This window comes from Saccostrea cucullata, unplaced genomic scaffold (genome assembly GCF_032062105.1).
Source record: "Saccostrea cucullata isolate Sc308-1 unplaced genomic scaffold, CSIRO_AGI_Scuc_v1 ctg2018, whole genome shotgun sequence".
Classification (NCBI taxonomy): Eukaryota; Metazoa; Mollusca; class Bivalvia; order Ostreida; family Ostreidae; genus Saccostrea; species Saccostrea cuccullata.
In genome coordinates this window covers 1-25,561 of record NW_026936784.1, presented here as the reverse complement: position 1 = coordinate 25,561, position 25,561 = coordinate 1, and the positions used below count along the sequence as shown (strand labels likewise).

At 33.9% G+C, this 25,561-nt stretch overlaps 1 protein-coding gene and 1 long non-coding RNA gene across 2 annotated transcripts; one reads left to right on the top strand and one right to left on the bottom strand.

Annotated features, from left to right (window-relative positions):
- Positions 1–2,357: 2,357 nt before the first annotated feature.
- On the bottom strand, positions 2,358–8,566 carry LOC134246598 (uncharacterized). The gene is made up of 3 exons (XR_009987656.1): positions 8,498–8,566; positions 2,680–2,871; positions 2,358–2,532 (listed from the first exon to the last, which is right to left on the bottom strand). It is a non-coding gene; the product is annotated as an uncharacterized LOC134246598 (long non-coding RNA).
- Positions 8,567–10,310: 1,744 nt separating this feature from the next.
- LOC134246597 (thrombospondin-2-like) lies at positions 10,311–11,416 on the top strand. The gene is made up of 3 exons (XM_062728979.1): positions 10,311–10,475; positions 10,778–10,942; positions 11,226–11,416. The coding sequence occupies exons 1-3, from the start codon at positions 10,361–10,363 to the stop codon at positions 11,414–11,416; spliced, it is 471 nt and encodes a 156-aa protein (XP_062584963.1). The 5' UTR covers positions 10,311–10,360.
- Positions 11,417–25,561: the final 14,145 nt, after the last annotated feature.

Genomic DNA, 25,561 nt, shown 5'->3' with positions numbered 1-25,561 from the left:
TCTGTCAAAAATCAATGAAGCGAAGGGAAATTCAAACTTGATCTGTAACTCATTAAGATACACTCACATACCAAAATTCAGCTCAATATCTGCAAGCGTTTAGAAAAAAAGTGCGGAAAACCAAGTGGGACAGACTGACGGGGACAGACAGACGGACAAACAGACAGACCGACCGACAGACAGACAGATAGCTAGACGGACGGACGGACGGACGCAGAGGAAACCTATAGTCCCCCGGTTTTACCGGTAGGGGACTAATAACACAGTCCGCGTAATTTTTGAACGGCCCTCGTACAACGTTGATCCTTAGGTCGCAGGTTCAAATCATTTTGGGACGAAGATATCGGTCCTTTTGATGAGACCATATAAACTGAGGTATCGGATTGTACGTATAAGATCCCTCACTGCTCAATGGCACATAGAGTAAATTTGCAGTTCTCCACTGGCAAGTGGTGGTGTCTCCACATGAATACAGTATACAGTCTTCAAAGAAAACATATAGATCTTGCACTTCGTTTTCGGTCTATCTACTTTTCTGTGGAGTTAATGATCGACCTCATGAGAGGGTTACATGTATATTTGTATAGAATTCAACTTGCTAATAACGTTTATATAACTTTGATGGTTTTATTTTCTTTTATTGTTTTTTTATAGTATATTCATAGAGACACGCCGCACTTCCTGTCTGACAGTTGCATTTCTCATCTTAATTTAATTCAATAATACATCATTTTTTAAGGCACTTGTTCTGCTAAAACATAATTTCACTGCTAAAAACATAATGAAATGGTGAATATCAGACCTGGGCATGACTTTATATTGCATTTCCTTTCTTCTTTTAAAGATACTTAATCCAACACAGTCTCTGCCTCCGTGTTGCGGTACTGGGTTGTTACATGTCCGATGTCGGATTCTCTCCTGATTTCCAGCTCCACAGCTTAGGGTGCATTGGGTCCATTCACTGAATGGACCAAAAAGTGACCATCCCCAAGGAACTTTTATAATTGAGAAAAAAAAGGAAATGAGAAATCTATATTAATTTATTCAGCATCAATAGAACAAAAACGGAATAAAATATCACATTCGAATGATTCTCTGGGAATTATATTTTTTCAGGCGATTTGCCTCATTTCTATTTTTGTATAGTATTAATTCACAACAAGTCACTTTATATGAGAGCTACAAAATCTACGATTTTAAGAGTTGATTACGAAAAGGTAGAAAAGGTTAGAAAAACGTTAAGTTTGACATACAAGTGCAAAGCCAAAATTGTCAGGCCTCGTACTAAACAAAATTAAATTTACAATTTCTTGAGTAGCTAGATTCTTTACCTGGGCAAACAGGGCGTGTACAGTGTATGCTTTCTGTTCTTTTGCTAGGTCCCTCACATGGTTTACCACCAAAAAGAGGGGCTGGTTGAGAACACGTTCGAAAACGTATGTAACACAATTGGACCTTACCGTATATAAATTACATATTAACTTTTTAATATATGTTGTGTTCTTGTATTTGATTAAAATAGGACATATGTGTATAAGGCATAATAATCCTTATATGTCCTTGAGAGCCATTTAGGTTCTTACGCACTTTATTTCTATTTACTAATTATGTGTTTAATGTAGTCAATATTGTTGTAAATATTAATGTGAATTATTATTGGTCAGTGTTGATGAATTATCACAATTAAATCAAAGATCAATATCTGAACATTTACGTGGTCAGTATCCATTATTGGTATTTAATAATTAATTGAATTGGAAATGGCTTAATAATATAAACTGACCACAATCAATATTTTAATTGGACATTTGATCACTATCTACGATTAAATCGAACGGAACAATTCCATTAATGACTTAGCAACTTTCCAATAATTAATACCAGGATGATTTGAAAATTTGAAGATATACTCCAAGACTGGACAGGCGGAGAAGAGAACACGAACTTTAGACAAACCACTATACGAACTTTGCAGCCCCCTGTACTAGTTTGGCTTCCAGTGGATATACCAAGTACTAACTCTAAAATATTTTAACTGTACCAGTGCTGACAACATTGTTCTAACTGTATATGCATGAACGTTTATATTGTGCAACAGTACCATAATAAATATATATATAACCGTATCCAAAGTCGTTGTGTTATACGTACACGTGTTTGAGTTCCTTTACCACATGACACAGTACACTGACTCCAGTTACCACAGGGAAGAAATTCAGACCAGTTACCATCAACTTTGATATAGATTTATGTATTTATTACTGATGATGAATTATAAAATCTAATTGTATAAGTATAATTACTTAACAGATAGTTTAAAACAAACGCCTAATATTACACCTGGACACGGCCTCATAACACATGTCTTTGTATCAGTAAGTATGTTTGTTCCAGAGCAATTTTCCCCTCCATACTGTGGCTTTGGATTATCACATTCTCTTGTTTTACTTCTACTTTGTATCCCCGTACCACAGGTAACAGAGCATACATTCCATTCGCTGTATTTACCAAATGCTGACCAATTTCCATCAACTTTCAATGCATAAAATTGATTAAAGTTTAATCTATTTTCACAATCCGTTTTCTAACGAAGAAAATAACTAAACTGTATATGTTTTCTCTATAGTTTTTATGCTTTACAGATACGTGAGAGAGTCTATTGGTAGTATACATCTTTACCTGGACAAGGCTGAATATTACACGATCGTGAGGATTTACTTGCAACGCTTGATCCTTTACAATCTGCGCCGTTCACGGAGGGACGAGGATTTGTACAGGTACGCCTCTCTTGTGCAGATTGTGTGCCACCTCCGCATGTTACTGTACAAGGTGTCCAGATAAAGGAGAATGGTGACCATCCACCATCAACATCTTAAAAGGGTGAGCATTGATGGAATTTTAAAATGTCTTGCGGACCTTTTTTATTATTATTATATCAGTCAAATTTACAAATAAAATATCGCTATAAACAAGGGTTGTTGAGAAAAAGGTGGACAACTGTGACTTCTTTTTTTGTACTTACAGTCATATTGTGTCCAAATTTGGTAGAAATGTTTAAAAAAAAAAAAAAAAAAAAATCAAATGTCACATTAAAAAGATATAAAATTATCATGAATTATCTTTAAATTATTAAGAAATTAAAATGCAAAATCGTATAACGGCTTAAGTCAAAGTATCATAATTAAATCACTAGACTGAATAAATGTCTAGTTATATCCTCTGTAAAGACTGCATAATATATACGGAATTTTTTGAAAGACATTAGATAGCACTTTATGGCATTTTAACCTGGTCCGTGCGCACTATCGGCGACCTTCAATGACCAAAATTTTTACACAATAATAAGTTCAAGAAATTTAAAAAAAAATTAGTTTGACCTGTTTCTCATAACAAATATTTTGTTATACAATTAGTATATTTTGACCCATTCGTTTTGAAAAAATAAAAACGTAATTGTGAATTATCTCTAATTTATTTAAAGATAAAAATGCAAAATCGTATAACGGCTTAAGTCAAAGTATCATAATTAAATCACTAGACTGAATAATGTCTAGTTATTTCCTCTGTAAAGACTGCATTTTATATCCGGATTTTTTTGAAATACTTTTTAAACATTTTATGGCATTTTATCCTGGTCAGTACGCAATGTCAGCGACCTTCAATGACCAAAACTTGTACACAATAATAAGTTCAAGAAATAAAAAAAAACCCAAATAATTTTGACTTATGTTCTCATAACAAATATTTTGGTATACAATAAGACAGTATAATTTGGACCATTCGTTTTGAAAAAAAAAACACCATTCTCCATGAATTTTATTGGACTCTATTGATCATAGTTTGTTTCGTTGAAGAGAGAGAGATAAATTTCAAAAGATAGATAGTCTCCCTTCAACAAAAGGCTAAGTGGCCATGTCGCTCACCTGAGAATCGGCTTAGAAAGCGCACAAAATTAATTAGATCAGAATTGAAAAGTTTACTGAGGGAGTGGGTGGAGGGGAGGGGTGGGGGGGGGGGGGCTTGAATTCTAAGACTATTGAGGATGCCTTCATATCAATACTGCATATAACTTTACTGTTCTTGAGCAAAAGATTTTTATAGATTTTCTAAACATTTTGTTTGAATACATTACTTTGTAATAATTTGAATTTGACTCTCCATTGTTCCTCTTCTTACCCCAAAGGTTACTCATGATTTCAACAAATTGAAATATTTAATACATCCGGGTGTTTACATTTCTATACGACTAAACATAGCTTTCCTGTTATTAGGATTTGCCCTCAATTTTCCTATGTATAACTTTGATCCATCATTGAGATTATACCCTACCTTTGTGAGTTATGATTTGAACAAATAAGTTTCTACAAAACCCGAGAATGCTTCCATTTAAATATCACTAAATTTGGCTTTATTATTCTTTAGAAGAAGACTTAAAAAAATTATAATAATATTTTAATGTTTAACTTGGATCCCCCATTGTGGTCCACCCTATCCCTTGGGGTACATGATTTGAAAAAACTTAGATCTACACTTTCTGAAGATGCTTCCATATAAATATCACTTATCACTGGAGAAGAAGATTTTTTAAAGATTTTCCCTATATATTTCTTTGTAAAACTTTGATCGGCCATTGTGGTCCCATCCTACCTCAGGGGGTCATGATTTGAACAAAATTTAATGTAAACTACCTGAGGATGATTCAACATAAGTTTTATCTTTCCTGTCGCTATGGATCTTGAAAAGAAGATTTTTAAAGATTTTTCCAATATATCTCTATATAAGAATTTGCTTGGCCATTGTGGCCCCATCCTACCCCAGGGTGTCATGATTTGAACAAATTGAATGTACACGACCTGAGGATGATTCCACATGAGTTTGATCTTACCTGTCCCTATGGATTCTGAGAAGAAGATTTTTAAATATTTTTCCAATATATTTCTATGTACATGTAAAACTTTGGTCGGCCATTGTGGCCCAACCGTTGCCCCAAGGGTCATGATTTGAACAAACATTAATCTACACGACCTTAGGATGATTCCACACGAGTTTGATCTTTCCTGCCTCAGTGTTTCTGGAGAAAAAAAATGAAAGAGGGCATGGCTCTTCATTTGAACAAACTTAAATTCCCTTTACCCAAGGATACTGTATATCAAGTTTGTTTGAAATTGGTCCAGCGGTTCTTGAGTAGAAGATGAAAATGTGAAAAAATTACAACAACAACAACAACGACACGCCAATGACGACAGACAACGGACAAATTTGATAAGAAGATCTCACTTGTAAAGGAAAAAAGAGGACTCTTTGAAATTTGCCATGAATATTGATGAAAAATAAATACTACCCCTGCGAAATGATATTCATGATTTTAAGAACCTTTATGAGTTGTTCATAATTGTTCATGAATGGTTCTTAAAGGATTCTTAACAGGTTCATAAAAGTTGTTCATGAATAAAATTCATGAAAACATTCATAATTCATAGTTCATGAACAAATGATGAACAAATATGAATATTGTTAATTTTCAGTTTAAAGAAAAAAACTTAATAGTTCAAGGTAATGAATGTTCATGAATTTTCATGAAGACTAAAAATGTAAAAATAATTGTCACAAACGATCTCCAGAAAACACTCATTACTCCCATAATACAACTTTTGCATGCAGATGCAATTGTTGAACAAACCCCTGATTTAATTAATGACATGCTTTTGTTTTGATTTTGAAAGTATTGGATCAGAGACAAGTAGGAGAACATAAGAGGTTAAAATCACTATTTTCTACTCTCCGAATCGGTAACTTAGATTCTTCAGGATAATAAAACTCTGTTATGTACTGTCTAGAAGGGAAATTGTAATTAAATTATGATCGCAATTTAAAGAACACTGCATCAATATTGACAGCATTTTTTTCTCATATTGAATTACTAATGTTTCTTCATGATTTAAAATGGCCAGCTATATTAATATTGTGCTTTAAATTATCTCATTTTTCACGACACAACTTTGTTCGACCGAATTTTCTCTATTTGTCAAACTTTTAACAAGTTGTGAGAAAATGAAACAGACTTATAGTCTAGGAAAAATTTCATGATCTTCGTAAAAACGTATCTTAGATTTATTTACAGCTAAAAATCATATCTCTTGTCCGTACTATTCTTGGGTCAAACGCTTTATATTTTGATGCAGTTATCAAGTCACATTTTTCTGTCCATCGTGTGTAAATGATACAGCACAGGCTGCATGGTTGTGAAGTATCTATGACATGACCCACATTCGTATTTTGTAGTCTATTCTCCTATACACTATATACCTATACATAGCTCAGGGTACTCTGTTTGAGGGCGAGTGGTTCCCAAGATTTATTTGTTGTCCTCATGATATGGAGGCGGCCATACTTGAAAATACGAAACTGTGGCTCTTTAGGTATAATGTAAAAAATCCAATTCAATAAATGATTTAACTTATATTTATTTAAAAAAATTAATTTCAGTGAAAAAGCATTCAGATAGTGTTTGTTATTTTTTGTTTAACAACAATCTTGGCAATTCGAAACTATTTCTTAATTAGCTCTGCATGACACTTTTTAAAAGGCGCAAACTTTGAAACGCGCGAGACGTTGGAAAGTGAATCGGTAGAGTGGGAGGATTATTAGCGTAGATCTAGTCATTCTTTGTCAACCTTTGAAGAAAATAACAGAATATGAAGAAGGAATATCCAGAGGATCAATTTACTTAATAACTGCAGATATTAATGGTGAGTTACAAAAAAATGGAGGCAATCGTTGAATCTGAGATATTTGTCTAGATGTTACTGTCTATTTGTAAGAGTTCAGTTATGTCTTTTTTAATGAATTTTTTTTCAAACTGTGTTATGAGTAAGGATCCAACCAAATTACGTTACATTTAATAATTAAAGATTGAAAAATCCATCCTGTTCACCTAAAACATCTTGAACATGGCGGGCAAGAGAAACAGGCTAAACTCCCGCTCGGAATGCTTAAAAATATGGCAGTGCCTATGATGCAGAATTAAATGAAACAATTTTGAAAAAAAAAATTGTCTTAAGTTTTCACATTGATGAGCATTTTCAGAAAATCTTTGTTCTTGTAGGGAAAAGAGAAGCAGTTCACAGATAATGTTGATGAGTTGAGATCAGAAGATTAAAAAAACTCTGGCTGTCCAAAAAAAAATCCAGGATCTTGAAGAAAAACAAAAGAAAGGAATGAAAATATCAATCGTAATCGATCAAAGTATCCAAGTGATGAAATTCTGAAAATTCCACAGGGAAAGCCAATAAGATTTTTTTTTATTTGACCACCTCTTCTCAAAATCCTTGAAAGCCCTTTTAGCTGATGCCTTAATTGCTGAACACACTTTTCTGCCAGACAGTGAGACTTGGATTAAAAACCATTCCATTTTAAGCATACACTTTGAAATACGCTGAATACGGAACCCACACTCCTCTTGACCAAGTAAGGTTAAGGATTCTGCAAAGAGTCGCGTTTGAATTTTTTCATAATTTCACTAGGAATGAACTACATAATTTATTTATTATCGATATCACTTATCAGAGTTGTTTACTTGAACAAAGATTTTGTTACCATGATTGGAAAACAAAAATTCTGTGAAATCTTTCAAGATGCTATTAAAATATTTTCTTTTTCAGTTTTTCATTTTGCATAATTTATTACAATTTTGTTTACAAAAAAGCAAGAACATTCATGAATAGTTCATGAACATTCCTAAATAACTTTTACAAATTATTCATGATTAGTTCATGAAAATGCATTGAACCTATTAATATCATTCATGAAGTTTTCTTGAAAGTTCAAGAATATAATTCATGAAGTTTTCTTGAAATTTCAAGAATTATTCTTGATCATTTTGCAGGCAATTAAAAAATCCAAGTTTGTTCATGAACAACAAATAATTTTTGAATATTCTTGAACTTGGTTTTCATGAATAAAATCCATGAAATCATGAGTGTCCAATTTTAACTTCATGGGATCTTCATGAACAATTCATGAGCTGATTCAAGAATATAATTCCTGAACTTTTCTTCAAAGTTCAAGAATTATTCTTGATCATATCGCAGGGGTAAGGAGAAGTGAAAATTTTAGAACACAGTGATAATTATTTCTCATTCAGGAAATATTGTCCACGATTTTTTCGACAACCCTCGTAGACACCTATTTGTTTTAATATCCTTGTACATGTATCTAGCCTTGAAATTATATAAACTGTAAGTTATTTCTACAGATTATGTTTAATATTGCGTGTTTAAGACACATTTTTACTTGGGAGGGGTTCCGGTAATTACTGTAGATTAAATACTGATTTATTTATCACTTGATCATACATTTTCTTCATGTATGAGTTTTATAATGATAAAAAAGTGCATGGAAAATAATATAAATCTGTCAATATCTTCTATTATTACACGTGAACATAAAACATATATTGAATAATTGATGTTTTGTAATATGTTTTCAACCAACTTACCTTCAACAACACAGTTTGGTTCAGCCAGAAAACAACCTTCAGCTTTGTTTATTTGTGTGCAAGCTGGATCTGATTAAAAAGCATCTTCCTGTTAAGTGCATTAAATTCAGATCGGACATAAATTGGTTTATTAGAAATATATAGTCCAGGAATCTCAGCTATAGCAGTAACTTTGAGCATATTTTTAAATATGTATATAATCATGTTTGAGAATTGGGTGTTTGAGGTTCATGCCATATTACATGTAAATGACAGATTACATGTAAATAAATAAACTTGCATTTATCATAGTGTGCAGCACCAAGCGCTACGCGTCACTGGGAGTTCCTAAAAAGCACTTGGACGAAGAGAAATGAAAATTCAGACTTTGCATGTTATCAAAACATTCTCTTCGCAGTTACCTGTGGCCCCATAATCTTCAGCAAATTGTATCTCGCCGCAAACTACGTTCTCGTGGTAACAAGACGTTCCACGATAAAACTAAACTAGCCCAGAAACAAACTAGATTTTAATAAATATATAGCAAACAAATAGTAGATTAAACGTTTTTGATTAAAGTTCGTTCTGTTCAGACATAGACTATGCATATACCAATTGTACGTGTAGTTTGAAGATCCCAATCTAAATCAAAAATGATTTAGTATATCTGCCTGGCCGTAAAGGTTGCACTCTAATTTTTCTCTCTGTGATAACTCTTTGAAAGTTAGCGGAGTTAATTTCTTGATAATTCTACCGGAATGTAAATTAGGCAGGTCAATAGGTCAGGAGCTAAGGAGGCCTAATATGCATGCAAATCTCGTGCGTATCTGTCTCTGAGTCTGACGCTAAGGAGACCAAACATGCATGAAAATCTCGTGCGGCTGCCGTTGTGTTTGACGTCAGTGGGCGAGGAATCCTCGTGTAATTTAAATCTATGTCTACATGTTTAAAGTCTAAATCTACAATTTTATTTCACAATGAAATGGAAATATAAGGAATCACTGTCTAGTTAGTATAGTATGCCAGGGACATCAACAATAGTGGGAAACATGGGATAATTTATGCATAACGGGCTTCGCCCGTTATGCAAATTATTCCATGTTTCCCACTATTGTTGATGTCCTGGCATACTATACTATCTAGACAGTGATTCCTTAAATAATACTGCATTGTTAAATACAAACCTTGTATAAACCTTCAATTTATGTAGCCTCCTTTTTGTCGCTCGCTATAGTTTTCAAATGGATTTTGAGTATCATCTAAAATTCCTATTCAGACATCTACGTTGGATTCATCAATAAATAACACACCGTAGAAACTAATGTCTTTTTAGCATACAACTTTTGTATTCTTTATAGACAATGAACATGATATTAAGACCTGATTCTTTTAATTAACATTTACTCTGTAAGCGTATGTTCTTTGAAAGTTTTATTTTTTGTACGACCCCCATAATGGACCTGGGAATCTTTTAAACCGACATTCCAAAACTATAAAGGGCTGTTTGGAACCGTCGAAAGGTGAATAAAGTTTCAAGAATAAAAGTAAAGATATGGTTAATTATCGGATACTATGCTGAAAACGGGGGAAAACATAAAATAAAAGAAATATTACCCGAAACGAGCGACCAAAAGCGGCGGCATAAATCTGAAGGTGTTTCAAACACCTGGGCTTAAACATTGCTTCATCTGTTCGACTTTTCTCAGGGGTCCAACAGTTCTGCAGCCACATGTAGATTTTTGATTGAACGTCAAATGAATGTTTCTTGATTTTGTAATTTTTATCGATCTATCGATGCATATTTAAGAATTTTTTCTTCCCCTCATGACAGTTAATGGTGATTGGTCGCTATGGTCAACATGGAGCGCTTGTTTTTATAATAGTATGGGTATATGCCAGGAATCAAGAACCCGATCATGTAACAACCCCGAACCAAAGTATGGCGGGAAAAATTGTTCAGACGAAGCAACAGAAACATATAATTGCACAACCTGTCCAGGTGAGGCATTGTTCTTTTTTTCTCCTACAAAATTGAGAATTCTCTAAAACGATTTTAATTCAATTTAATTTATTTAATTAAAATATTTTGAATACAACGATTTTTACTTAAATGTTTTAACAGATAAAAATCGTTAAAACGAATTTAAAAAAAAAAACATGAATTCGTTTTTTAAAAAATCGACAATTCTTCATATCTAATTGAAAATGTTTTGAAAGCTTACGTATAAAACTGATTTATTTTGTAATTTATGTAAAATAGAGCCATTCAATTCACATTTGAAAGTTTTTTACTCACAATAGTTAATGGTCAATGGTCGACTTGGTCTAGTTGGGGCAATTGTGTTTATAGTATGCGTTTATGCCAGAAATCAAGAAGTCGCTCATGTAACAATCCTGAACCCAAATATGGCGGGAATAATTGCACAGGGGAAGGGACAGAAAATACAAATTGCACAAGCTGTGCAGGTAAGTCTTTGTTTTTCTTTTAATCATCTTTTTAAAGATTTGGCATCGTGCTTTGCAAAATATTCTTAAAAATTTCAGTATTCTGTTGTTGTTTGCAGGGTTGTAATAGCTAGACAAAAACGCGGTCTGAAACTTTTGATAACTAAAGGGAAACATTTTGAATGTTAAACCAAAATTCATGTATAAAGAAAATTCCTCTTGAAAAAAAATGTTGTAACGTATTTATATTTGTAGGGGACATTGCATTTTATGATTTATATAAAAATTAAACAAATTTATTCAGAGCCCTGCGTCAGTGACTGCACTTCCAAGCCAGATGGAGACTATCAATCATGTACGAAATGCGAGAAATTCGCCCAATGCCAAAATGGAACTTTGGTTGAAAAGGACTGTCCAGGTGGTTTATTCTGGGATGACAGTAAAAAAAGATGTGAATTCATATCTACAACATGCAGTATCGTTCCTACATCGTAGCTTTTTACCACCCACAGGTATTTCTGATTTCACTCTATTTTCAATGATTGTTTTAGTCATCTGTTCACACTAATATTTTCAATAGAATTTAGTGTGTCAGGAGGTAGCGCTCAGGAAAATTGAAAGAGTTAAAATTTAAATGATATTGATTACTAATTCAATGATTTATATTGAATTATGTAATTTTTGAATTTTTTTTTTTTCATTATTGGGTTTACGATTTTTTTAATTTACCGAAAATTTCGGTAAAATTGATAGGTACGCGAACTCCTGTGCTTTATAGCGACAGACTATCTACAAATAGAATGTTCAATCGTAAAAATGATAAATGTCCTATGTCCTGTGTATTGGCAATATAGCAAAGATAAAAGGGAGATGACTCTAACTCAATGCATACTCAGGGAGTTCAGAATGCCAACAGGGTGTGTGAATTTCAACCTCAAAATATTTGTTTAATTGATTTGGTAAATATTTGATTCTCTGAATTTTTTAGCTCACCTGAGTCGAAGGCTCAAGTGATCTCTTCTGATCAAAGTTTGTCTTTTATCTGTCATTGTCATTCTTCAAGCAGAGAGAATTACAAAATTAATAGCATTGCTGATATCTTCTCAAGAACCAATGGCCCAGGAAAGATGAAACTTATGCGGAACCAATTTCTGGTATGGTAGATTTAAATTTTTCAATTCATGAACCCCAGGGTAGGACGGGGCCACAACGGATGATCAAAGTTTAACATAAGAATATATAAAAAAATATTTGAAATCTTCTTCTAGGATACATCAAGCCTTGATTGGTACTATTAATATAAAAGCATTTTCAGGTGGTGTAGATTAAAGTTTGTCAAATCATGACCACGGTGATAGGGTTGGACCACAAAGGCCAATAAAAGTTTTACATAAGAATATAGAGGAAAAATCCTTTAAAAATATTCTTCTAAAGAACAGAAAAGCCAGTAAGTTATATATATACATATGGAAGCATATTCTCGTTTTGTTGATTTGTTCAAATAATGTCACCTCCCCCCCCCCCCCCCAGGTATAGGGTGGGGCCACAATAAAATTTCAAACTTGTAGGGAAAAACTCACTCAATTATATTTTCCAGAGAGATGAAACAACCATATGCATTATGTCAGAGGAATTTAGCTGGAACACCTATTTAGCAGCCAGGACACATTACCTGTACATCTGACAGTTTATACAGATAATCTCAACACCACATTCCTAAATGATGGCAAAAAAAAAATCTAATAAAGACACTGTCACTTTGAAAGAAATCCAGACCAGAAACAAAGGATATTGATTTTAATACTCCTCCAAATGTAAAAAGGGGTTTTATAGTTCGGCAGATATGTGAAAATTTTGGAGAAATTGTGCCTTTAGTGATACAAGCATAAAAATTTGACACAGTCCATACATACCTTTACAATAATTTTTGGAGGTAGGGACATTTCAGATTCATCACTGGACTGAAATGGCGGCCATTTTAAAAATGGCGGGTATTATGTATATTTTGGCTACTAATTCGGCAATGTTGTGCATACTGTATATAAAACACGATGTAATAAGCGTGTGTTTGACTGCTATGTACATTCCATGCAATATCTTTATATAACTTAAGTGACTGTTATGAACTTTTTAACAAATTAATGCTTTTCTGTTTCTGCTTTCAGGTAATGCTCTTATGCATATTAACCACTTTCATGAACTAGCTGCTAGTAGATGCTGATTCCCATTTTCACACTGACTGAATTATATTGGTGCATACTGCCTGAATTACAATGGCAAATAAACTTTTCAAGCTTTTAGATCCCCAACAGCATAGTACATCTGGAACAGACTTGCCTTATTTGACTGATTGGAACAAGTGCGTGTTATGTCAAGAGGACACTGCTGAGACCCTTTCCTGTCCAGCTGACTCTATGCGCAGCACAGGGTCTGGATATAAAACTCTAGCAGATAATCTCCACAGCTTCAGTCAGATCGGCTGCTTGCCAAAATCCTTAGACATGTCCCGCCTTGATGAAGGAGATGGTATTCAATCGACCTTTCAGAACCACAAAGCTAAGTGGCATGATTCGTGCAGATTAAAGTATAACAAAACTGCATTGCAACGGGCACAGAAGAGGAAAATGTCTACTACTGAAGACACTACAAGTGCTTCAAGAAAGTACACCCGTCAGACCGTAGATGCGCAGACATTGCCTGAAAAATGTTTCTTTTGTGACAAGCCACCCGGTACTGATTCTCTGCGCAAAGCTTCCACGTTTGATCTCGATAAACATGTAAGAACAAATACTGGATTTGTACATTTCAGCTACTTTGAAAATTTGTGTGTTTTAATGACCAATCTTGTTAGGTGTGTGGTCGATTTTAACAGTTGGCTGGAGCAGATGGAGAAGACGGTAGCATCTGACACAGTAAACTTATGGGCTGCTCTGAAACTAAGATGCTCAATATCAAGCGTGAAATGTCTGGTCTCCCTGTAAACTTAGTGCAGGAGACCTTACACAAGATGCTCAATATCACGTGAAATGATCTGTCAATCATGGTATAACAAAGCTGGAGAGTTGGTATCGTATATAGATGAGCAAGATGCCCGTCAATCATGGTATAGCACTTGGAGAGTTGGTGGCAGATACCCGTCATGAATGATCTTAGATAGCAGAGATCAAGAACAGATACAGCAGTTAGTGAGAGGCTTACTCTACACCAAGATATCACTGACCCAATATAAAGAGAAACAATCTTCCTCTTCTTCAACCGGCCATCAGTCAGACATTTATCAAACAAAGCCTATCACTGACCCAATAAAGAGAAACAATCTTCCTCTCTTCAACCGGCCATCAGTCAGACAGAAGTCAAGGACAGAGCTGCAGGTTTCATCCCTCAAAAATGATTGCAACTTGTTCTCCAGATTGTTCATTGCGTCCCAGACTCGTGATGGAGATCTTGATGTATTCTTTGCACATGAGAATCAGGCTTGTCCCCCAGCATTGTCACACATGGGCAAAATTAGGCAAGGAACAAAATCTGATTTGGTTAAGTGTTTAGAAGATCAGATTACTCCACGCGAAAATGACACTGCTAGTCCTCCTGTTCAAGTAATGATTCTAGATGGAGCAGCTATCGTCAACATGCTGGCACCTGGTAATGCAAAAACCTTCTCCGAGTATTCATCATTAGTATTCTTGCCCTACATCATATCTCAGCTGCAACATACGAGCAGGGTGGATATTGTTTGGGATGAATACTTTCCAGAGAGTTTGAAATCAGACACCAGGAAGAAGAGGGGTAAAGGCATTAGAAGGCGAGTTGAGCCACATAGTTCCATCCCCGGAAACTGGCAGGCCTTCCTTCGCATAGATGAAAACAAAGTAGAGTTGTTTGCCTTTCTTGCAATGAGGATAGCAACCGCAGAAACTACAAAGCAAATCATCAGCACAAACCACAAAGATGTGCTCTGTACACAATCCCGGGATGTTTCTGGTCTTGCTCCATGTACTCATGAGGAGGCAGATACGAGAATACTACTCCATGTTCAAGATGCAGTGAGGCAGGGTTATACTAAAGTGTCAATCCGTACAGTGGATACAGACGTTGTGGTCCTTGCAGTGACAGCAGCAGAACGACTGGAAATTGAAGAATTATGGATTGCTTTTGCCACAGGAAAGAACTTCAGATACGTGGCAGCTCACGAGATAGCCATGACACTGGGACCGAGCAAGTGCCATGGTTTGCCATTCTTTCACGCCCTTACTGGATGTGACACTGTGTCATGTTTCAGTGGGAGGGGGAAGAAAACAGCATGGGAGACATGGAGAGCCTGTAATGAGATATCTGATGAAGTCACAAAAGCTTTCAGTGCATTGGCTGTCACACCAACCATTTCAAGTGTGGATGACTACATGGATGTTTTGGAGCGTTTTGTTGTCTTACTCTACGATCGTACCAGCTGCCAGGAACATGTTAACGTGGCTCGCAAACATCTCTTTACGCAGAGTGGAAGATCAATAGAGGCCATTCCACCAACTCTAGAGGCACTTAGACAACACATCAAGAGAGCTGCATATCAAGCCGGTTTCTGTTGGGGGCAAATGATGATTTGTATACCAGAGCTTCCTTTGCCAACTGAATGGGGTTGGGTTAAGAATGAAAATGGCTGGGGGATATATTGGACAACCCTCCCAGAGGCAACAGAGGCGTGTCGACAGTTGATTACATGCAGATGCAAAAAGGGCTGCAGAGGGCAGTGCAAGTGTGTGAAAGCTGCACTCCAGTGTACAGCTTTGTGTTACTGTGGAGGGGAAAGCACACGATAGATTACTCTAGGGAGTATGGATTACTGTTAAATTTGTACTCAATCATGGGTAGCCATATCACTTGGCTCCAAATTTGTTTTTTTGTTTCAAGCAGAGACATTTTCCAGAGTGTTAAAATGACATTTGGTGTTAAATGACATTTTCTGTTCATTTTCGCAGCTTTTTCTGACTTTGGATAGTTAAAATTTAATTTTTGTGAATAATGAGAAAATCTAAAGTGTGCTGTATTGTAAAAATCATCATTGGTGTGTTTTTTCAAATTAAAAAAATATATCTATATTGCATCAATCTTGTGTTACGTACGAAACAAAAATGACCATTTTAAAAAATGGCCGCCATTTTTGAAAAACGGCGGCCATTTGAGCTCTATCATAAATTCTGAATGTCCCTACATCCAAATATGTTCCTAGTAGATGGTTCTATAAGTGTCCCAAATTTCATGCTTGTATCACCAATAGCACAATCTTTTCACATATCTGCCGGGCTATTATTGAAACCAAGACCAGGAAACACCCAAGGATATTGAATATTATACCCCTTCAACATAACATTTTGAATTTTAAATTTGCCTATCTAGTCAAGAACATGGATTTTTTTGACATTTGATAAACTTTATAATGTTAAATTGATTTTAATTCGTAAACGATAAATATTCGCGAGTTTCGCAACTTATGCCTAGGTCACATTTAAGCCGATGGTCTGGCAACTAAATTGTTGGCTGAAAAGACATGATCGACCGACACGATTATCTGACGACATGAAGCAGTCACAATAATTTTCACCCTGAAATTCATAGATGTAATTATTTTTTATCTATGTATTTCAGCAAAAAGTACATTTATAGATCATTTTTCAAAAATTGCTTTGAAAATGCAATTGAAATATTAAGATCATGTCTCATGAATGGTTAATCGCAGTTACCACAGAAACCAAATATTTGTTTTAAAAAAGTTAGGTACAAAAAAAAATTGTATCTTTCAATATTTTAGCTACCGGTAATGGCCACTCATACAGTTTTCTTCATACAAGCTAATCGCTTTGGCTAAACTGTATAGGCACAAAAAATATTTTTGGAGATGTTGTCATGGTAACCAGATACAAATCACAAAAGCATACTAAAACTAGTGCTAATTGTAACGGGGACCGTTACAGATGTTCCCCAAACGCTCCCCATGTCCCTTTTTGTGCCTTATTCCTCTTAGACCTTTTATGAATATGCTAATTTTCCAAGGATTTCATTTAAGAATGTAAAAGTTACAATGATATCAACTATAACTATATATCGTTTAACGTTTTGCATGCACGCACACGTACATGTACATAGATATGCAAGATGATTATGACATGTTGGTTAAGCGATTAACATATCTTTCTATCCCGCGAATCAAAGAGAAAAATACATATATAATGTTACCATTCTTCAAGCATATGTCATTTTTTAATATATCGATTCACATTTTATTTCTCTACTTATTTTAACTTCGGGCTCAAAGTTGGTTTGATTCCGACGACAAGACAGGGTTAAAGTCGACTAAGGGTATCACGCCGATAGCTAACCAATCAAAATGAACTTATATACAATAGTAGTTCCATACATGTAAAAGGGATTTTCCTTCCTGTTCGGAATTTTTTTAATATTTCCTCTCAGGCCATTTTGACAACGCTGGTACCTGTGCCTAGTAAATTTTATTTGATTTGTAAATAAATATATAAAGGTTTTTGACCGGAACTATTCATTTCTTTCAATGCATAGGGGGCTACTTTCTGGGGTTCACAAGAGTTGTTTAAAAAGACATTCGTGTCAGCTAATGTGACCAATATTGTTTAACACCTTATTAATATTTTTTTCATGAATGCAAATATCTGATTATTTTACGAAGGAGCGTACATGTACCTGTATATTGATTTTTAATATACCGAAAATCGCTATTTCTGGGGATTGCGTAATTCTAAAAAAATTCAAATACATTTCAAAAGTAAAATAAACAAAGGATGCTTGGTATTAATATATTATATCAAATCAGTAGAATTGAATGATATTAACGACATCTGAATAAATAGGCTATAAAAGGTTTATATACCAACTTTGTTTCATATGCACTTTAATTTTAAACACGACAGGATTTGTAATTTTTTCCGTATAAATTAATAATTTCTATATACTTTGGAAACTCAAATCAAATATTTTGATACACTTTCCTCGAGCTCTTTTCTGCAGTTTTCCTGAAATTTTATGTGGTTCCGAGGTGTTATTTGAGTTTAACAGCGATTCTCTACGTTGCCATTAATTTGATTTGTTTGGTTGTTGCGGGGGAGGGGGGGGGGGGTATTTTTATTCTTAACCTATTTAACGTTGGAGTTGAATCTTGTTGTATCTTACTCCAAGAACTTAAGATTGATTGTGACATTTGGATGAAAGATCAAGGTCATTAAAAACCACCACCTCTTTACCTCTTCCTCTATCCTGCCAACCGAAATAAACTCTGAAAGGTGTTTCTAGATACATGCACATGTACTTCATGTTTCTTTTTACCCTTGGGTCAAGGACAAAGGTTAAGGTTGATTTCAAGTTCATAGGTCAAGGTGATTTTGGTATTAATAATATAGCTAATATCAACATTTTATTCAGGTTACCAGTGACCTTGACGTAAGTTTCAAGGTCAAGTGTCAAAACATCTGCATGCTTCAGGATGTTTCATGTCTTGACATTTAGAAGTTCTTAATTCTGCATGAACATCACAAACTCAAGTATACTGTCGTTTAATGTATTGTGTGCGGGTGCATGTGCATGCACGTCCTTGCATTTACTTTTGATAGTAGTATAATGTAGGCATTTATTATATCTATTCATATTCGAAATTTCACCCTGTATTATTGAGAACCAAGAAAGTTGTACGCATTTAAAGATTTAGCCAATTAGATTGCAGCACACGTGCATGTGCGTGTGTTCATGATTATTCTTATATATCATGCTGTAGATCTTCATAATGTATGGCTATGTTCAAAATTTCAAAGGATTTTGTCAGAAAACAAAAAAAGATATTTAGACTTTTAGATTCAGCCAATCGGAGCGAAGCGCACGTGCATGCGCGTGAGATCTTGCTATTTTGACCATGTCATCATGTCTATACTACTAATATATCCTTATATTATGAGTTTCAAAGCATTTTATCGAAAATTTAAAAAGTTACGGCTATATCTATTATATTGGTCATTTTACGTGTTACACGTGTGCGCACACGCACGCACGTGCGCGCAAAGTGACTTTCGTTCCGCACATCTACATAATATACCTACTGACCCTAAAAAGGTTTCACCTAGATCGGATGAGTAGTTTACGAGAACACTCGCGGACAAAAAAGTACCGGAAACAAAGAAAAAATTCAGAAAAAGTAAAAACAAACATGCTCCCAAACTTCGTTTTGGGAACATAAAAATATATATTCATGCATTTACAATAAACAGTGAAAATAATACATGTATGTTAGTAAAAAAATTATTTTGTATTGTATGGAGATTTTGTAAAGACAATTTATTTAAAAAAGCATTTTAAGAATAAGAAGAAGGTACAGTTTCAATACAAATTATGCCCTAAATTTTTCTAAAATAAGAAAGTGATGTAAAAAAAATAAAAATTCATTCTTTTTGAATCATAGGAATTCCCTGCAGTAAGAAAACAACAACCGTTTATCTCATATGACATCCTAAATGCTAATTGTGACGTCATTAACTTTTGCATTTTCCTGTATTTTCTTAAAAAGTTGCAGAGGACATCAATTTTCAGTGGAATTTTTTTTTTCAGAAAATATACACTGCCACTGTAGCCCAGAAAAATGTTGAGATATGTGATTTTTCATAGCATTTTACACAATGTATCAAAAAATTGAAGCGGGCGACAGTGGCAGACACTATTTTCCAAAGGAATATTAGCAAGAAATGGATCATTTCGGGGCTTAATTTTCTGCATTAAACTTAGAAATGTAGCGAATAAATGATGTCATATTTCCCGAAAGGTGCTACTTTATGCCATATTCTTTAATGATCTATCATATTCATCTTCTCAACTATTGTTAAAGCCAATTTCATAACTTTTTAAGACTTTTTAACATCAAATTTTTAGGGCACAATTAAGCTCAAACTGTACCCTCTTCTTTGTTACCATGGTTACAAAAAATTATGAGAAATCCACTGGTTTTATCTAATATTTTCAAGGTTTGGGAGAACATTTTCAATCTTAAAATATCAAATTTTTTGTGCTTGTGGTATTTTTTCCACAACAAGTCTGAAAATGATGTATTTTGGTATTTTCTTGAAAATTGATTTTTTGTGATATTATGCTGCCATGGTTACAGAATATTGTTGAAAAACCCATGGGTTTTGTTTTGTTTTATTAGAATTAAGAATGTGGTCTTTCTATCCCATGCTTTCAGTTTTCTTTAACATGTGGGTTTTTTTTAACTAAGCTCTTAAAAATTGTTATTATAATTGTGAAAAATAATTTTTGTGACATTTTGTTGCCATGGTAACAGAATATTATTTAAAAACCCATGAGTTTTATTTAATTTTATTGAAATTAAGAAAGTGCTTTTTCTATTCCTTACTATCAGATTTCTTTAACATGTGGGAATTTTTCTTACTATGCTCCTAAAAATGGTTATTATTGTGAAAAATGAACTTTTGTGACATTTCGTTGCCATGGTAACAGAATATTTTTCAAAAACCCATGGGTTTTATTTAATTTTATTAAAATTAAGAATGTGCTCTTTCTATCGCATGTTATCAGATTTCTCCAACATGCTGGCCTTTTTCTTTTAATATGCTTCTGAAATATGTTGCATTTGAAGAAATTATGTGAAAAGTGATTTTTTTGAAAATAACTTATTTTAAATTGAAATTTAGTACCTTTAATAAATCCTATATAATTTTTATCCTCATGGTAATCATTCATCATTTTGTATGTACTTCTCAGGAAAAAAGAGATTTATTTATGGTACTATCATCAAAAAAGCTCTGTTCTTGTGTTCAATAATAGCTAAATTCACATTTTTTTCAATTTTTTGCTTGGTTGCCATGTGCATTTACATGGTGCATTGTTTCCATGGCAACACAGGCTGGCCAAAAAAAATTATGTTGTCCAATGATGTTCCCTTGGTCCATGAAGCAACATATTAAAATTTTGTAAAGATCTGAAATGGTCATGAATCACCCCTGCTGGTTCTTACAAATAGCTGTACTTAATTACAAAGTGTTCACCTAACATTTTTTAAAGTTTTTAAGAACAAATACATACAATTTAGAAATCATAGTAAAAGATGTATAGTTCAGTACATATCTCGTCAGGGTTTCAGCAAGTGTCCAGGACATGAGGTACCCTCATAATGAAAATTCACATTAAATAATTTCTATGGAGTCAAACCACCACTCGCTTTAATTACTGCACGGCATTCTTTAATCATATATATCATGTCCCCCTGATTATGAGACTGACCCTGTTGCTGCCACAATTACTGCATTGATTTTTCCTCAACAGTTGAAATTGTTCGGGGGGGGGGGGGGCTTGACACTTCTTATCAAATTACCAAATGTTCTCAATGGGATTCAGATCCGAGGATTTGGCAGTGACTCATCACACAGCCTCATTGTCAACATCCTTGGGGACGTAAGTGAATTGCTTTAAGGATGATGATGTCAAATATAATTCTTTGTATCATACGAGAACATCAACTGCTTAGGAATACACGGCATATAATCAATTATTCTAGAATCAACCCCGCTTTTAGAAAATGGTCCTGCAATATGGCATACTTTCTGAAAATGTGAAAAATGGAAATTTTGGCATTTTTTCCAAAAATTTGAGGTTAAATAAAAAAATTGTCTACGGAAATTTTTCAAATCTTATGCGTGTCGTCATACGTCAGTATCAGTAGTTTCCTCTTGTAAAAAAAATTAGAGTGAGATCTCAATGCTATTTTTAGTCACTTGTATCTAAAAATAAGCATATTTCAGAAAAATCTCAAAAAAAAGGAATTTGGGCACAGTTTAAGATGCCATTGCTAAGTAATTATTAAATATACTGTAAAAGTCAAAATGCTTATGACAGAAACTGGACACTAAGAGCTCCTAGGCATATTATTTTCAAGTATTTTCTTTTTCTATGTATAGCTTCAATTGCCTAAATATAGACATGTCTCATAAAATGCTGAAAAATGTCAATTTTCCGTCATTTAGAAGCTTAAATGAGTCTTAAATAATAAACATACGGATCTCTCCAATATTTTATCAATAAGAACAAGGGATAATATAATAACACACAAATTATTGAGGACGGGCTCTCATATCTATAGATAGTACAAATGTCTAAAAATAGAGACATATGATATTAACTATGAAATGTTGATTTACCACTATTTCTTAAAATAGAGATGAACAATTTACAGATTTACTGTAATTAATTGTAACTGACATAGTGTGACTGATTAGAACAAAAGAGCATTAAGGACCCTCTCTACACAAGTGTAAATATTTTGTCGGACGTTGAGAAAAATATATTGTATAAAGGAGTTAATATTTAGCGCATTTATCTAATTTTCACTATATGGTGAGTGGCATTTGCCCCCGGGAAAAATGTTCAAAGACAACACAGTATCAGTGATAAAAAAATCAATCTTAATTACTTCTATGAAGAAAATACAGTGGACCTTCAGATATCCGGACGCCAGATATCCGGATGCTTCAGTATTCCGGACGGTTTTTCATCGGAACGAAATTTTTAAATGTTATCTTGTCTTGTTTAACTGGTGATTCAGATATCCGGATGCTTCACTTATCCGGACAAATTGACTGGGAACCAAAGCGTCCGGATAAATGAGGGTCCACTGTACATGTAAATAACAGGTTCAGTTAATTTCTCTTGGCCTTTCAAAATGTTAAGATTATTTGAATTAATTACAAATTGGGTATTATACTGTATATTTCTATTTTTTAAAATTTAGATTTAGGGCAGATCACTCTAACTGCAGAAAAATACCTAAGAATCAGAACTCTTTAGTTTTCAATGTAGAGAGGGTTCTGAACTGGAATGCAGCATGATAAGTAGAGGTTCCCGTTTTTATTTATTGTAACACATGTTCAAAAATAGATGTATTGCAAAATATCGGGAAAATCAAGTTTTTTTAAAATACTTTTTTTCTCACATTTTGGATGAACAATTGCAAACTAGCTATTTCTAACTGCTACTGGAATACGGTGACCATCAAGTAAAAGAAAGCATTATCTGAAATACAGAATAAAAGCAGGGGTTTCCATTTCTATTTATAGAAACACATGTTTTAAAATAGACATACTGCGAATTCTCGAGAAAATGTAGACTTCTGCGCTTTTTTCTAACTTTAGGGATTATCAGGGACAAACGCGGGTATGTTAAGGAAGCATATAAGTAATTTCTCGGGAAATTTAGACTTTTTGAAGAAAATTTAGTTTAATAAATTACTAAAGCCACTGAAATACGTAAACTGTCATTTACTTTTGCATACAGACAAAAGCGTGTCTAACGCAAAGACGTGCATCACCGCCACGGCATCACGTGACTTCTATTAATAGCAAATTTTTCCTTAATAAAAAGGCTTACAGAAGAACAATACCCCGGAGTTTGATAATTTCTTTGAGTATGTAATATAGCTGAAAATCATTTATTTTGTCTAAAAATTGCTGCTAGAATCCAACTATCTTGTCCGTAAAATATTTATTCCACAAATTCGCACGAAACCTTACCCTTTGTTTTGAATTTTATACATATGAATCGAAAATTTTCGTACAACCATGCTTAACTCGGATTCTAGCAGCACTTTCCAAGTTTGTCAAAATGCAAACTTTTAATCTGTACAAATCGTATGTTTTAAAATATCCAGCTTATTGTTGTTCTGTTGCATTTTTTTGGTCAAGAATGAGGGACGATAGGCCGACCGGGATACGTAATATAGCTGACTGTCTTCGAAAGAGAATATAATCGATGAAAATAAATTAGCATACCTGTTTAATTAATTGAACTCAATATGAATTTAACACAATATTTCCGATATTTCCTTTTAAACTCCATTTTACGTATCTTTGAACATGCCGTCTTAGCCAAATCTCTTTACACGACATGATCAATTCCCAAGTTACTTGAAGTACACATATGACGTCATCGGTGGTAGATTTCAATCAAAATGACTGTTACAGCATAACAAAATAAAAACATTTTATTTTTGTTAATGTTTACACGTTTCTAATCATTTTCTAGAGTTAAATTACATAGCTAAGTACCAATATTACGAAAACCTGATTTCTAAAATTGACGTCATCTTGCCTACTATGACGTCATAATGCAGCACTGATTTAGCCAAGGTAGAATATTTTGTATGCTTCCTTATTCCCCCTGCGAACGGCTTTTATTTGTTATTGACAGAAGGTGACCAACGAGTATTTAAAAGCTTTAAATAAAATGTATAAAAAAAAATGTTTTAGGTAATTCCACCCTCCTGTGATGTCATAGGTTTTTGCAAAAACTGTAATGAATTTCAATTCATACCTAAAAGAACAGTATTTTTTGAAAGAATGCTTTACAATAGGTGTGATGATAAATATTGTTAAGTAAAACAATTTAAGGTAGGTACCTACTTTCAGATATTTTCTGTCAGACCATTTATTTTTCCTTTTGATAATCTTCAATAAGTCATAATCTAACTAAAACACCCATAAACACATATCTTTGCAGGTTAATTTTCATGCAACATGTCTCGGAGTATATACCTCTAAAAATTCAACAGCCAAAATTCAACATAAAGAAGTGTAACATCATATTTTATTTAGCTATGTACAAAATCACATCCCATTTATTGTTAAAACTTAGGAAAATCAAAAATATTCATTTATCATGAAAATAATTGAAATTTCTATTTGAAAACACTAAAAAAAATATGTTGATTCTGTCAAAATCGTTCAGAGAAAAAGCTCAAAATATCTTTATTTTAAATAGTGCTCGAAATCTTATTTCATCAATCATTTTTGGTAAGTGTATGTGTGGGCCTCTGTCCCGACCCAATATGCCCCCCCCCCCTCAAGATTTCTTATGTTTTTGACCCGTCCATCAGTCTGTCATTCAGAGTGTCAGTCAGTCTGTCAGTCCTGTTTGTTTTTGTCGGCCCAACTCCTAATAAACCGCTGCACAGAATTTCTTCAAACTTTGCAGATATTTGTTTTGATTGTTTTGAACATATTTTATTGACAATATGTCAAAGGGATCGGACACAAGTTCCGAAAACTTAGATAGTCCTCTCACATATATTAAGGACAAAATGTGTAGCTGTGCATGTTACCTGGATTTAAATTCCAATTCCTTCATTTTTTCCCGAATTTCAGCACTTCGAATTTTGGGGTAGCGTGGGGTATGTGAAGCTTGCTCACTTTTTCTGGCATTTTTCATGAATGAGCTTTCTTTAAAAATAAAAAAAGAAATTGTTCGAAACGTTTGGATTGATACTCAGGATTTGACCCTAGTTATTCTTTATTTTATAGGCCATCGCAAGAACCCATGCCAGTTTTTAGGAAGCATGATTCATGATATTGAATATAATATATAATAGCTTACGATAATTTTTTATTTGATATGGCTTTTATATAAAAATGTTGCTTATATATCTGATTAATAAAGATTTTATGTTATTTGTTTGACATAAATGGTTCTTTTCCCGTTACGTTCCACTTTTGTTCCGTTTTCCGTTTCAGTTTCAGCATCACCAACCCCCACCTGAAATGTTCCATATAAATATGACCAATCATGGTTTTG

What these genes read in the sequence shown, in the direction of transcription:
- LOC134246597 (XM_062728979.1), top strand. Translation starts at nt 10,361, where the DNA reads ATGGGTATATGCCAGGAATCAAGAACCCGATCATGTAACAACCCCGAA. An exon ending in TAATTGCACAACCTGTCCAG is followed by an intron (nt 10,476 to 10,777) that starts GTGAGGCATTGT and finishes TACTCACAATAG; the next exon opens with TTAATGGTCAATGGTCGACT. An exon ending in AAATTGCACAAGCTGTGCAG is followed by an intron (nt 10,943 to 11,225) that starts GTAAGTCTTTGT and finishes AAATTTATTCAG; the next exon opens with AGCCCTGCGTCAGTGACTGC.